Here is a 12535-nt window from a genome sequence, read left to right as displayed (position 1 = left end):
TCTCAGTTGTCTTACAAGCAGCATGCAATTCACTTGTTCAAAGCACACAGTTCAGTGCATTTTATCTTATTTTTCTTTTCTTCTTCCCTTTCTCCCTACCCATCTCCTCCCTCCTTCCTTCCTTCCTTCCTTCCTTCCTTCCTTCCTTCCTTCTTTCTTTCTTTCTTTCTCTCTCTCTCTCTCTTTCTGTTTTTGAAGGGGGGATGCTTTTTCAAGACAGGGTTTCTGTATGTAGCCCTGACTGTTCTGGAACTCACTCTGTAGACCAGGCTAGCCTCGAACTCACTCAGAGATTTGCATATCTCCGGCTCCTGAGGGCTGGGATTAAGGTTGTGTGCCAACCACACCTGGCTCTCGGTGGACTGTTAGTGGATGACCATAGAGATGTGCTGCTCTCTTCACAGTCATCATGAGGTTTCCATCCGTTCACAGGAAATGGGTGTTTCTTACCTCTTGCCCCAGAACAATCCCTCCTACTGCTTTCTGTGTACGCTTTCCTATTCTCTTTCCTGCGAGGTCTGGAACCTTCGATGACCACTGGGTATCGGTTCCCAGGGTTCTCACAGAACTCGCCGCCATCTTTTGTATCTGGCTTCTCTCGCTCGATGTCAACAGGCTCATCTTCTCTGTGGCGTGCTCTTGTCCTTCATTCATTTTTATGGCCAGATAATCCATTGTGTCATGTTTGGTTGATAGGCATCTCTGGCTCCCTGCACTTTTTGATCGATGTGAACAGTACTTCTGTGACTGAACAGTCTGTGCTGATGACTTTTCTGGTTGCTATGACAAGAGCAACTTAAGGAAGGGAGGGAGGATTGGTTTGGGGCTCCAGGGTTTAAGAAGAGGGACAGCCCATCATGGCGGGAGGGCATGGCCTGTGAGGCACTGTGAGGCAGCCGGCCATACTGTGTCTTTGTGCAGGCAGCAGGAGAGGAGAATGCTGGGACTTAGCATGCTTCTCCTTTACCCCCCTTTTGATTGGGGCCACACAATAATGCTTTCCACATTCAGGATGGCTCACCCTTCCTTGGTTAAACCTATCAGGAAACGCCTTCCCAGACAAGCCCAGAAGTGTGTCTCCTAGGTGACTCTAAATCCCGTCAAGTTGACAATGGAGGCTAACAGTCTGTGGACAGGTTTTGGGGTGGATGTGTTTTTGTTTCTCTTGGGTCTCTACCTAGGAGTGGACTTTCTGGACCTTGTATCAACGCCACTCAATTGCTTAAGGAGCTGCCAGGCTGCTTTCAAGTGGCTGAACAGTCTACATTCCCACCAGCGATGCGTAAGGGCTCCAGTTTCTCCCTGTTCCTGCCAGCACTTGTTATTATCTTACTTCGATTCTAGCCAACGCAGTGGGTGTGAAGCAGTATTTCGTTTGTGGTTTGGATTTGAGTCCCCCTGCTGACTAATGACACTGGGCACCTTTTCATTGGCCATTTAAATATATTCCTTGGAGAAATGGCTACTCAGATCCTTTGCCGATTTTTAAATTGAGTTGTTTGTCTTAATTATTGGGTCGTAAAAGATATAAGTTCGTTAAGACTAGTAGAGGCTTGTTGTCTTCTTCTTTTTTTTTTTTTTTTTCCTGCTCTTTGTCATTCCTGTGCATAGAAGAACCCTGACAGGAACCCTGCTACTTCTCTCATGCCATGGCTCAAAGAAAATAACCTAGCACAGCCCTTTCAGGGCTTGGACCCTGCAGGACCCTTGGGTGCCGCGTACAGTTGAACTGACTGTGGGGTTAGGTTACCGGAAGTTGCAGGTCTTCAGTCCTGGCCTTCCTTGAATTATTTTTTTTTCAGGGATGAGAAAGTCAAGAGAGGAAGATTAGGTCTGGCCACAAGCCTAGAGTTCTCTGAAGTTAGCCTGTCTGGTGGAGATCTGGGTCTCTGTCAAAGGGGGTTGTTGGGTAATATCAAAGGAATACATATGTGTATAAGGAGTACCGAGAAGGACCAGAGTGGCTGTTAATCAGGAATTATCTGTCAGCGTGAGGCCTTTTAAGCCAGGATTGGGGATGAGCCTCAGAGAGCATGTGATTTCAAGGAAACCAGGATGGGGCAGGGAACTGAGTGCCAGCTTTGACCACAGGGTGGTCACAGGTGAACGAATCTTTCGGGAAATGGTGGCTCTATAGGCCAATTTGTAGTGGGTAGAAAGGAACAGGGGTCTCCTGTTCCTTTCCTGAGACTGGAGCAATAGCCAGCAATGGCGAGTGGAGGTACTTGGATGGGCTTGAATGCTGAGGGCAGTGGCCTACGAGAGGTCTATGTGATGATACCAAAGAGACAGCCACGGTTGCAGGACCTGAGTCCCCAAAGAGCAAACAAGAAGCGACCTTAAGCACAGGGTGGAAGACAACGTCCAGCCCCAGAAGAAGAGAGAAGGAAGGAACAGGGGTAGGGTCTGTTGTGGGAAGATTGTTGACACCAACATGGACGGAGCCTTGGTGTTTACATCTGGGTCCCTGTTGGAGGTCCTGCCATTTGGGACACCTGGAAAGAAATGTCCTAGGGCCCCTCTACCTGTGCTATTCATGCATCATGTGTGTAGCTGCTGGCTTCCGATGAAAGAGTCTGGGCAGATGTGTTGGGGACGTGTTGCAGAGACCCCAGTGGCTCGCACACTAGAGAGGAGTGTCTGTTGGCTTGAGCGAAGGCGATAAGCACCTGAAGTGTCCTGTCTATCCGTGTGCAGCCCTGGAGTGGGTGGATGGACAGACTGGGAAGGGGAGGGTCCTAGTGAGAGCAGAGTGGGGAGAAAGAGGGATGAGAATTATAGATATTTGTAGGGGAATTATCATGCATGTAAACCAAGAGGTCCAAGGTGGTGAGGAGGGACGGAGGCCAGGAGCGGGAGCAGCAGCGGTCAGTATCCTAGGTTGCAGAAGACTTAGGGGGTTGTGGTAGCCTTGTAGTATAGGGAGAGATAGAGGTACGGACCGGTGTTGGGGATGGTGTAGCACATCAGGGTGCAGGGGTAAGAACAATCCAGCTACCCCTTGAGGAAGGGTGGAAGGGGTAACTGACCCTCATCCTGCCTCGTTGCTATGCACAGTTACAGTTGTCTCTTGCAAGGCCTTCCTTCTGGGAAGCCATGGCACCTAAGAGACTCTCCTTCCCAGGTGCCCTGCAGTTATGTCTCAGAACCAGGCTTCTAGAACCTGTCTGGCTGTGTCCTTCACCGTCTCTGTACCCGACCGGGCACAGACAGAGCCTGGCCCATTTCCAAGCTCGGATTTCCATTCCACTTGAGGACACATTTCCCAGGCCTTCCTGGAGATTTTGATTGCTGTCTCTGTGTCCCCTTGCCTTTGTCTCCATGAATATACATGTAACCTACAGAGCACACATATTTTACATACAAGAGCACACATGTACAAATTTCAGAATGCTTTGGCTTCACTTATCTACTTAAATCTCTGGGACTTTGTCCTGATGGTACACGGCCACCAGTAACAAACCGAGCCTGCTCGGCGCTCACAGCGGGCCCCACTCCCTGCCCCAGTTGCCATGTGACCACTTCTTCAGATGCCCTGGGATGCCACACTGAAACTGTGAGTTCCTCTCCACCCGGACTATTGGGGAAAACCTGCATATGGCCCTCTGAGGCTGCTGGGTATAGATAGAGAGGAGCTGTTGCCTTTGCCATGAAAGTGATGTCACCACAAGGCGCAGTGGAAGAAAAATCCAAATGGAATCCCTGCTCCCACTAGCCATAGCCTCCCAGGAAGGACACACGGAAACGACCACATTAAAGGGAATTTAGTGGAAGGCTAGGATGGCCAGGCCTTCTCCTGGCTGAGGGCCCACGTGGTATCTCGCTCTGTCAGACGTAACCAAGGCTTCGGTCTTTGTTTTGTTTTTGTTGTATGAGGAGCCTTTTTAGCGTATATTTCCCACCTACGTACTGTTTGTGAAGAAATGAGCGGCGAGTACAAATACATCGGGCCAACGTTGATTTTTTTTTCCCAGCCTTCTACAAATAATTTTTCCCCTTTCCCTTGATGTCTTACCCAGAAATTTGATTTGATTTTAGTACTTTAAAATTAGCTACCACTTTTGAGAAATATAAACATCTCATAAATTGAGAGACGGAGTGATTTAGCGAGGAGGCAGGGAGCCAGGAGGCTCCGCTTGCCAGTCTGTCTGCCTCGCGTGGTGCCTGGCTTCCTGGCCAGGGCAGGGATTCAAGGAAATTTATGCCAAATCTCTTTTTGTCTAGAGGAGGAGAGCAGAGCTAGGCAGGGAAGGGTCAGGGCTTGTGCTGTCCAGGCAGGTCATACCCTAGTGGTCTCCATGAAGGTAAGAATGGCTGGAGCTAGGGGTCAGGGCCAGGTTTACTGTCTCATCTTCTCTCTGAGGCCCAGAGAGAGCCCAGATCTGGCTCTGGCACAGGCCCACGCACCATGCCTCTGATGGGATGAGAACAGTCTTTGGATAGGCTCTGCTCTTGTTCTCTGGGGACCAGTGAAATCCACAATCACAGCGTAGGCAATGTATGCCCCCCCACCCCCAGTTACTGGGCCCAGCTCTTTTGTCCTACTCAGTAAACTGTCCTTGGGGTTAGACTCCTTAAGTGTGCCCTGGGGCAAGGTTAGGGGGCTGAGCAGACTCCTTGGGGCTTGAGGAGTCCTTGGTGCTGGAGAGATGCCTGTGTGATAGGAAGGAGAGATGGGAAGTCACCTGGACAGTGTGACAGGGCACTGTTCCCTTTGTGAGCCGTGTGCTCTGGGTCTCCACTGCTGTCACATTCATGGTGGGCAGTGGGCTGGTGTCCATGGGGACACCAAGGTTAAGCATTCTTGCTCTGCAAGGTCAGACTCCAACAGAAGGCAGGAGAATTTCAGGTGGGACTAGGAAAGGACCCAGAGGGTAGGCGCCAGCCCAGATGAACCAAGGTCGTATGGCGTCTCAGTTACAGACCACACAGACCCGGGCTCCTGTTCAATGGTGACCCTCACTGGATGAGTTGAGCAAGTTGTTTGATTTTCTAAATTTCTAAAACTCATTTATGAAATTGCTCTAGTATTAGTGCCTTTCTCAAAGGGTTATGAAGATAAAATGGGTCAAGACAGAGTAAGCTGTAGGAACTACTTTTTAATAATAACAAATAATAAGGCAGTTTATAAAGGGCCAGAGCAGAGACATATTCTTGTTTCCTTCCTGTTACTGTGATAAAACACTGATCAAAAGCAACTTGGGAAGGGGAGTCTATTTGGCTTACACTTTCAGGTCGCGGTCCATCATTGAGGGGAGCCAGGGCAAGAACTTGAAGGTAGAAACCATGGTGGACCACTCTTTGCTGGTTCGCCCGGGCTAATGCTTGCCTAAGCTCTCTTATGCAGCTCAGGACCGCCAACCTGTGGAATGGTGCTGCCTGCAGTGGGCTGGGCCCTCCTATGACAATTAACAATCAAGACAATCTTAGGCCAACCAGATAAAGGCAATACAGAACTGAGATTCTCTTCTCAATGACTCTAGGCTGGGTCGAGTTGACATGTTAGGAGTACTCTTATAGTGTAAAAAAAAAAAAAAGAGTTATTTATTCTATCTATCCCGTATAAGAGACATACAATCTTTTTTTTTTTTTTTGGTTCTTTTTTTCGGAGCTGGGGACCGAACCCCGGGCCTTGCGCTTCCTAGGTAAGCGCTCTATCACTGAGCTAAATCCCCAGCCCCGAGACATACAATCTTAGTATTTCATTTACTAGCTGTAAGTCTAGATTGGGCAAGTTTCAATCTATTCTAACTTACATCCCAGCCATATGCTGCTTGCTGTTTCTCCTGTCCACATGCTCATGGTCCATCTCCTCTCATGGCGGCCTCCTCCTCTCCCCGTCTCCTTTCCTTTTGACCCTCTTCTTTTCCTCTGGTCTTCCTTAGACTCCTCACTGGATCCTCAAGTCCTGCCTTTCTCTCCCTACTGCACAGTCACAGGCTCTAGCCTCTTATAAACCACATAACTTTAAATTGGGGTGCAGGGTTTACATCACTTGATGTACATGAGGATCTCCTCATCAGGTGGGACAACCTGGGGACCAGCATTTAACATTTGAATACATGCAGCACCCCCCCAACACTAAAGAGTCTGTCTTGCACCCTGTCACTGGAGACGTCCAAGCATAGGTGAGAGGTCTCCTAGCTGGTTTTGTCCTTAGGTTAGGAGATCTCAATCTGGAACTTAGAAATGTGGTCAGTGTCTGTGGGCTGGGCAGTAATCCAGATCCTTCTGGAGCCTACATCCCTACTTTGAACCATGTGAAATCACCAATCCATGAGGCATGAGGTGTCTGCGTTTGAAATATCTGCTTTGTGCAGTTGGTGAGACAAGTTCCAGAACAGAGAGGATCTGGGCAAGGAGGGCTAGAGAGCATGGAAAATGTGCATGGGGTCTTCTACCTACTGGTTTAGGGGGTTCTGCTCTGCCAGGCTACTTCAGGAAGCATGGGGGCTGATATGGCACAGGCCGCTACCCTGGGCAAGCCTAGTTGGGTGGACCTTGGCCTGGATAGACCTATGAAGGGATGTTGTTTTTGCTTGTCCCGGGAACAGCCCCTCACTTGCAGATGGGGCATAGGAAGGAACGTGGAAAGCGAAGGTGGACTGGGCTGAGCCTTCTAACCAGCCCTGTCAAGACTCTCCAGCGGCCATAGTGTTGGGACATGTCCTGTGCTTGAGGCCACCAGCTGTCTCTTGAAGCTTGCCCATTTCCTGTGCCCTAGGGTTCTACAGCTCTACAGTGGTAGAGGCCCTTGAGTTTGGCCATTACTTCTTATCCTTTCTCGGTTTCTTCCCGTGATCTTCAAGCCTCTCTGGTCTCTGGCATGGCCCATGTTCTGGCCAAGGGTTCCTTCCACCTGGCATACCCTTCCCCTCTTGGATGGCTTTCTTTGACTAACCTAATGCTTTCTCCCTTCCTTTCATGCTCACACCCCTCCCTCCATGGTTCCTGTATGTATATGGTGCATGTATAGAGCAGTGGGATGTAGCCCAGGATGCCAGTCTCAGGATGTGTGTGTAACAGCTGGGGTCACCACAGCTCTACCCCAGGCTGCATACAGGCCTGTGAAGGAGGGCAGTGGTGAGACATCATGTTGTCAGCAAGGGAGAGAATGAAGTTGATGCTGGGAAGCTTTTGAGCCTCTTGCTCCTGCTCCTGTTCTTGCTAAGGTTTCCATGGGGCCAACACACTCCTTGTTGGGCAGGGGTATCAGGTTGTATTTTTAACTCCTGTAACTAGGTGTCTGATGTACACCCATCCCTCAGGGCCACACCTGCCCTAGTGCTGGGCAGGGTAGGACATTCCTCATCCTTGGCTCCTCCCCAGAGCCAGAGGCTGAACCTTATTTACCTGTTTGCCAAAGCAAATGTCAGGGACTGAGTCTTTTGAAGGAATGCTGAGGAATTTTGAAGGAATTGTATGTGGTGTGTGTGTGTGTGTGTGTGTGTGTGTGTGTGTGTGTTGTATGTGTGTGCTGGTCTTTGTGTACACGTGTGTGTGGTGTATGTGGTATGTGTACTGTATGCATGTGCATGCTAATTTGTTTGTGTGTGATGTGTGCGGTGTATGTGGTATGTGTGTTGTATGTGTATGTTCATGCTGGTCTGTGTGTGGAGGGGGTATGTGTGTGGAGGGAGTATGTGGTGTGTGTGTGTGTGCATGCGTGCTATGTGTGTGCATGCGTGCTATGTGTGTGCATACAAGCATTCACGTGCCACAGTGTGTATGCCGTCAGAGAACAAGCTTGGGTTCTAGTCCTCTTCTTGATTGAAACAGGATCTCTTGTTCATGAAGCTTATGCCAGGCTGGCTGAGGTTCTCCTGCCTCAGCAACCCCCATCCACCCAGCCCCACACCACCAGGAGTGCTGAGACTATCGGGGTAGCCTGTGCTACTTGTCTGGCTTTTATGTGGGCTCTGGTGATCTGAATGCAGCTTGTCGGGCTAACGTGCATCGCAAGGGCCTTATGCTGTCTTCCTAGCCCGAGAGCCCAGTCCCTCACATTTTAACAAATACACCAGGGTTTTCTCAGACCATCATATTACCGGACAAATTGGAGCCCAAGGAGGCAGCACACCACCACAGTGGCACTATTTCCTCCAGGAAAAGTGCCTGATGAATGGGTCTGTATTGAGGTGTGAAGGTGGCCATCCTGGTCCTGACCATCTCAGCTTTTGCCTCACTGACAGACATGAAGGCCTGATGCTGCAGGGGGAGGCACACTGGGGCCTTGAAGGACTTCCTGAGCTACAACTTCCAAACAGGCCGAGCTGGGGAGGTGGGTGAAACCAAATGGTGTCTGATGGCTGCTTTAAGGAGGGGAATTCTGGTTGAAATGGAGGAGACCCGTCGGCTTATGAAAATGCACAGGGTTTTATGTCCACATCTGGGCTTCCAGTGTCTGGGATGCTGAAGGCTTTCAGTAGATACCTCTTAGAATCAGTGAGTGAATCCAACAAATATCTTATCTGCTATTTTGGGGACACCATAGTAAGTGCTAGCTTACTTTATAAAGATGATGTGCTTTGTTTGTTTGTGTGTGTGTGTGTGTGTGTGCACATGCGCATGCATATGTGTACATGTGCATGTATATCTGTGTGTCTGTGCATGTGTGTGTGTATATTCATATGCAAGCATATGTATATTAAATAATACACTTCCTTATGTTTTATTAGCCTCTTTGATTGTAGTCTCAGTTGGTGGCTAATAACATTTGCTGGGTTTGGCCAAGGGTTACATTTTTGTGTTTTGATTTCCAAGGCCAGCTCTTGGTTTTATTTTTTTAAGGAATATTTTGAGGTGGGCTGTATGGGAGAGTGAAAAGGGAGCCCGCACCCTTGGTGCACTCTCCTGGCTCAGTTCTGAGGGGCCCATTAGCCCCCTGCTGTACCACAGGCTTCAGGTCTGAAACAATAGCCCTTTGTACTGGAGCAGGGTCCACACCTCTCCAAGGGCTGATTCCCCTTTTGTTCTGGGCCTTTCCTTCTCGGCCATAGTGGGAGTAGGATACCATCAGAGTGCTGAACCTGGCTGTGTGCTCCCTGCTCACCTTGCAAAGTGTAGAACTAAGTCTTTGTTCAAATGGAGCCTCAGATGACTAGCACAGGCAGTGCAGATCTGCTGTGTTTAAAATGGTGGCCCTCCCCTCCCTGCTCTCATGCTCAGAGTTCCTAACCCCTGTACTTTCCTGTCATAGGACTTCCAGAATTCCCAAGGTTTCCTAGGACCCTGGAGGAAGAGCCCACCCACCTGTTTGTCTTCTCACCTCTTCTCTCTCCCCCTTGCTCCTGCTCCCCCTGACCCTCAGGCTGGCCTCATCCGCACAGACAACTCAGACTTCTTCATTGAGCCTCTGGAGCGAGGGCAGCAGGAGAAAGAGGCTGGCGGGAGGACCCACGTGGTATACCGCCGGGAAGCCGTCCAGAGGGAGTGGACAGAGCCTCATGGGGACCTCCACAATGAAGGTAGGCTATGTCAGGAGTGACCTTTGTCTCCGTCTCTGGGATAACTTCCGATGTAAGCTCGCAGTACCTGTCCTCAGTCTTCTCATTTGTAAAATGGGCCCGGCCCATACGGAGTGACCATGACAGGAGAGAAACCCCAGTGGATTGAAGGGGCTGCTACAACTGGCCAGAACCAGGGGCAGAGAAGGTCACTTGGGTCTTGAACATGGATCCCTCTAGCATCTCTGGGGATGCTCCATGCTGTTTTTGAAAAGGCTGTGGCTAAGCAGAAGCAGAAGGTTGAGTGGCCATTTTTTCCCCCTAAAAAGCCACATCCATTTTGTATGAGCAGTGGGAAGGTTCTTTAGGACATTACTAATTAATACTTGGTGGCAGAGCCACAGGGACAGCCTTGTATTTCAGGACTTTGCTCAGTGACCCCCCCAGGCAAGTGCTTTAACACCCCTGAACCTCATCTTCCTAACGAAGCAACAGTGGGTGCTAACTACTAACCGAGGCTGTTGTAGGTATCAGTGGATACCTATGAAGCCTTCACGAATAGAGGCCAACAGCACAGTGACAAATGCTGTTCTCACTGTACTCACTGGAGTAGCATGCTAATGTGGGAACCCCTTAAAACCGGGCACAACCCCGCTCCCTGGCGAACACACTTCGGCACCACTGTTGAGAGAAAGATATAGCGTATGTGACAGGTGCCGGTCCCCGCCCCGTGACCAACTTCCCAGTGAGTCTTGTATTTGCCGTGGAGTTTCAGCGATGGTGAGGGATGGATGGAATCTGGTCTTGAGTGGCCACACCCTCATGCTGGGGTCCTGTGGGGTGGGGTCTCGAGTGAAGGAGTGCCAGAGCCCAGTTGTTCTATGTGTAGTGACTTCTCTGAAGATCCGGCTGCTCTCTCTGTGTCTAAGAACTGGGGGGAGGAGGGACAGGTAGCCTGCAGGTGGGAATGAGGAGCTGGAATTTGGCTGGGGTGGGTGCAGTACCTCCTCTCCAAGGAGAACATTAAGTCTTATATTTTTTTTTCTTTTTTAAGGTTAGTTCTGAATCAAACGGCCATAAATCTATCTTTGAAGAGAGGCTTAGGGAAGCCTAGCCCCTCTCTGTTAGCCTGATCCTGACCTCCCCAGCAGCTACATAGATGGTGGCCCCAAGGCCAAATTAGCAGAGTTGAGATATCGGCTCAGGGAACAGTGTCTTCTGTACCTCAAGCTACTTGGGTGAAACTCCTGTGTACCAGCCAATGGTTACGGCCTGGCCACTCAAGCTCTTTCCTCTATGTGACAAAGGGTGGCAGAGGACTTCCTTGGGTACCTTCAATTCTGAAGCACATTGGTAGGAACGCTCCCAGGTGTGCCAGTCCCCTTGTGACAGGCAAGCTGAGGGTTTCTCACAGGCCTGCTTTCTGCCTGGCATATAACTACCTCTGAGCCTGGCAAAGGACACTGCCCCCAACAAGGGTGAGCCCCACCTCCATTCTCTGCCGGGCCCCTCTCCTGGCCTCTCTCCTGGCCCCTCTTCTGGCCCCTCTACTGGCCCCTCAGAGTCAACATTATGCCCCAGTGATCCATGCACTACATAGGCTGGGGTTCCTGTGGGACAGACCCCCAAAGTCTCATCACCCTTCGGTCATCCCTATGGACCCGTGTGTGTGTGTGTGTGTGTGTGTGTGTGTGTGTGTGTGTGTGTGTGTGTGTTTGTAGGGGGTCTAACTGAAATGAAGACAGTGGGAGGCCTGAGGGGCTCCACCAGATGGGCCTGTCACTCAAACTGTCTCCAGTAAAGGGGTACAGTGTTCATCCATTAACTTAGGGTAAAAGAGACAATTCTTCTGGGGTCTCTGGATGTGGCCTTGGCTGTGACTTCTTGAAGAGGGTATATGTGTAACACACACACCCGCACACCTACACACTGATACTGTATTCATACCCAGACATGTACTTATGCACCCCTGTACCCCAGTACTCACACCTATACACTCACACATTCTTGCACACTAAAATACCCCTTTTCCTTATCCCTGGCCTGCCCTGGGCAGCCTTCCTTCCCCCCACATCCTTCCTGAGGAAGCAAGTAGATGTAAGCCTATGTAGACTCAGAGCTCTGGGCCTCAGCCATGAACACATGTACATGTGTGTTCATGGGCATGCTGCTGCTTATGTGTATGTGGACGTGTACTTGTGGGAGTGCATACACGTGTCTTCTTTGAGTGTTCGTTACCTTATATACTGAGGCAGGCTGTTTCACTTGACTCTGGAGCTCAAGGACTTGTGTATCAAGCTAGCTGCCTTGCTCTGAGGAGTCAGTCTCTGCCTCCCGAACATTAGGATTCCAGGGAGGCAACCCCACCTCTGCATTTGTCTAGGGCTAGAGATCCAACTTTGGGCCACATGCTTGCGTCGAAGCCCTTCACCCACCGAGCCATCTCCCCCAACCCCAAAGTTACCATTTTACATAACTGCGTGGCTTTATGCTGTCTTTGCTGTCTGTGCAGCCAAGACCCTTTCCACTCTTTCAAATCTTGAGTTCTCCCCGAGACGAGGGTGGATTCGTGTGAACACAGGCATACAGTTCAAAGCCTGCATGACGTCATCCTCTAGCGGTCAAGGTTTCTCATCTCGGAGGTCTTAGTACGTCTCTCGTCTCCAGAACACAGCTGTTGATGCCGCACTACTATTCTGTGTGCACATCTTTGGGCTGATGACGGCGCTGGTCTGGACATGTGAATGCAGTGCTCTAAGAGTGCAGCTGGCCTTGGGTGTGGTTTGGAAATGGAATCTGTGGGTCACCCTAGGTGTCAGGGATTGGAGATTGCTGGTGGTTTGGGGGAGCTGTTTTCCATTCTCCTGGGGGCTCCCTGGGTGGGCTCCCCGATACTGCTCAGCTCTGGTTCACTGCCTGGAGGCTCACATAGAAGAGATTAGGACCGAGGCACCTGTGATACCCCCGTTAACACAGACTCCCCCTTTCTCACTTACTGAGGGGGAAATTTGCATGGTCTCGCCCTGGCTGTGGTAATAGGGAAGACTCCACTTTAGAGGTTGGGCTCTTGCCACGTACTAATTTGCTGT

General features: G+C 50.3%; 1 protein-coding gene across 2 annotated transcripts in view; it reads left to right on the top strand.

Moving 5' to 3' along the window:
* Window positions 1-12535, top strand: part of Adamts14 (ADAM metallopeptidase with thrombospondin type 1 motif, 14) — a 76810-nt gene that overhangs the window by 15875 nt on the left and 48400 nt on the right. For both annotated transcript variants that reach the window (NM_001389237.1, XM_039098764.2), the window contains exon 3: window positions 9311-9467. In NM_001389237.1, coding sequence (NP_001376166.1) covers window positions 9311-9467 — 157 coding nt within the window. The remainder of the gene's footprint in view (window positions 1-9310; window positions 9468-12535) is intronic.

The sequence above is a fragment of the Rattus norvegicus genome, chromosome 20 (assembly GCF_036323735.1).
Source record: "Rattus norvegicus strain BN/NHsdMcwi chromosome 20, GRCr8, whole genome shotgun sequence".
Taxonomy (NCBI): Eukaryota; Metazoa; Chordata; class Mammalia; order Rodentia; family Muridae; genus Rattus; species Rattus norvegicus.
The sequence above is the reverse complement of the archived record's forward strand: the minus strand, read 5'-3'. Positions and strand labels throughout refer to the sequence as shown.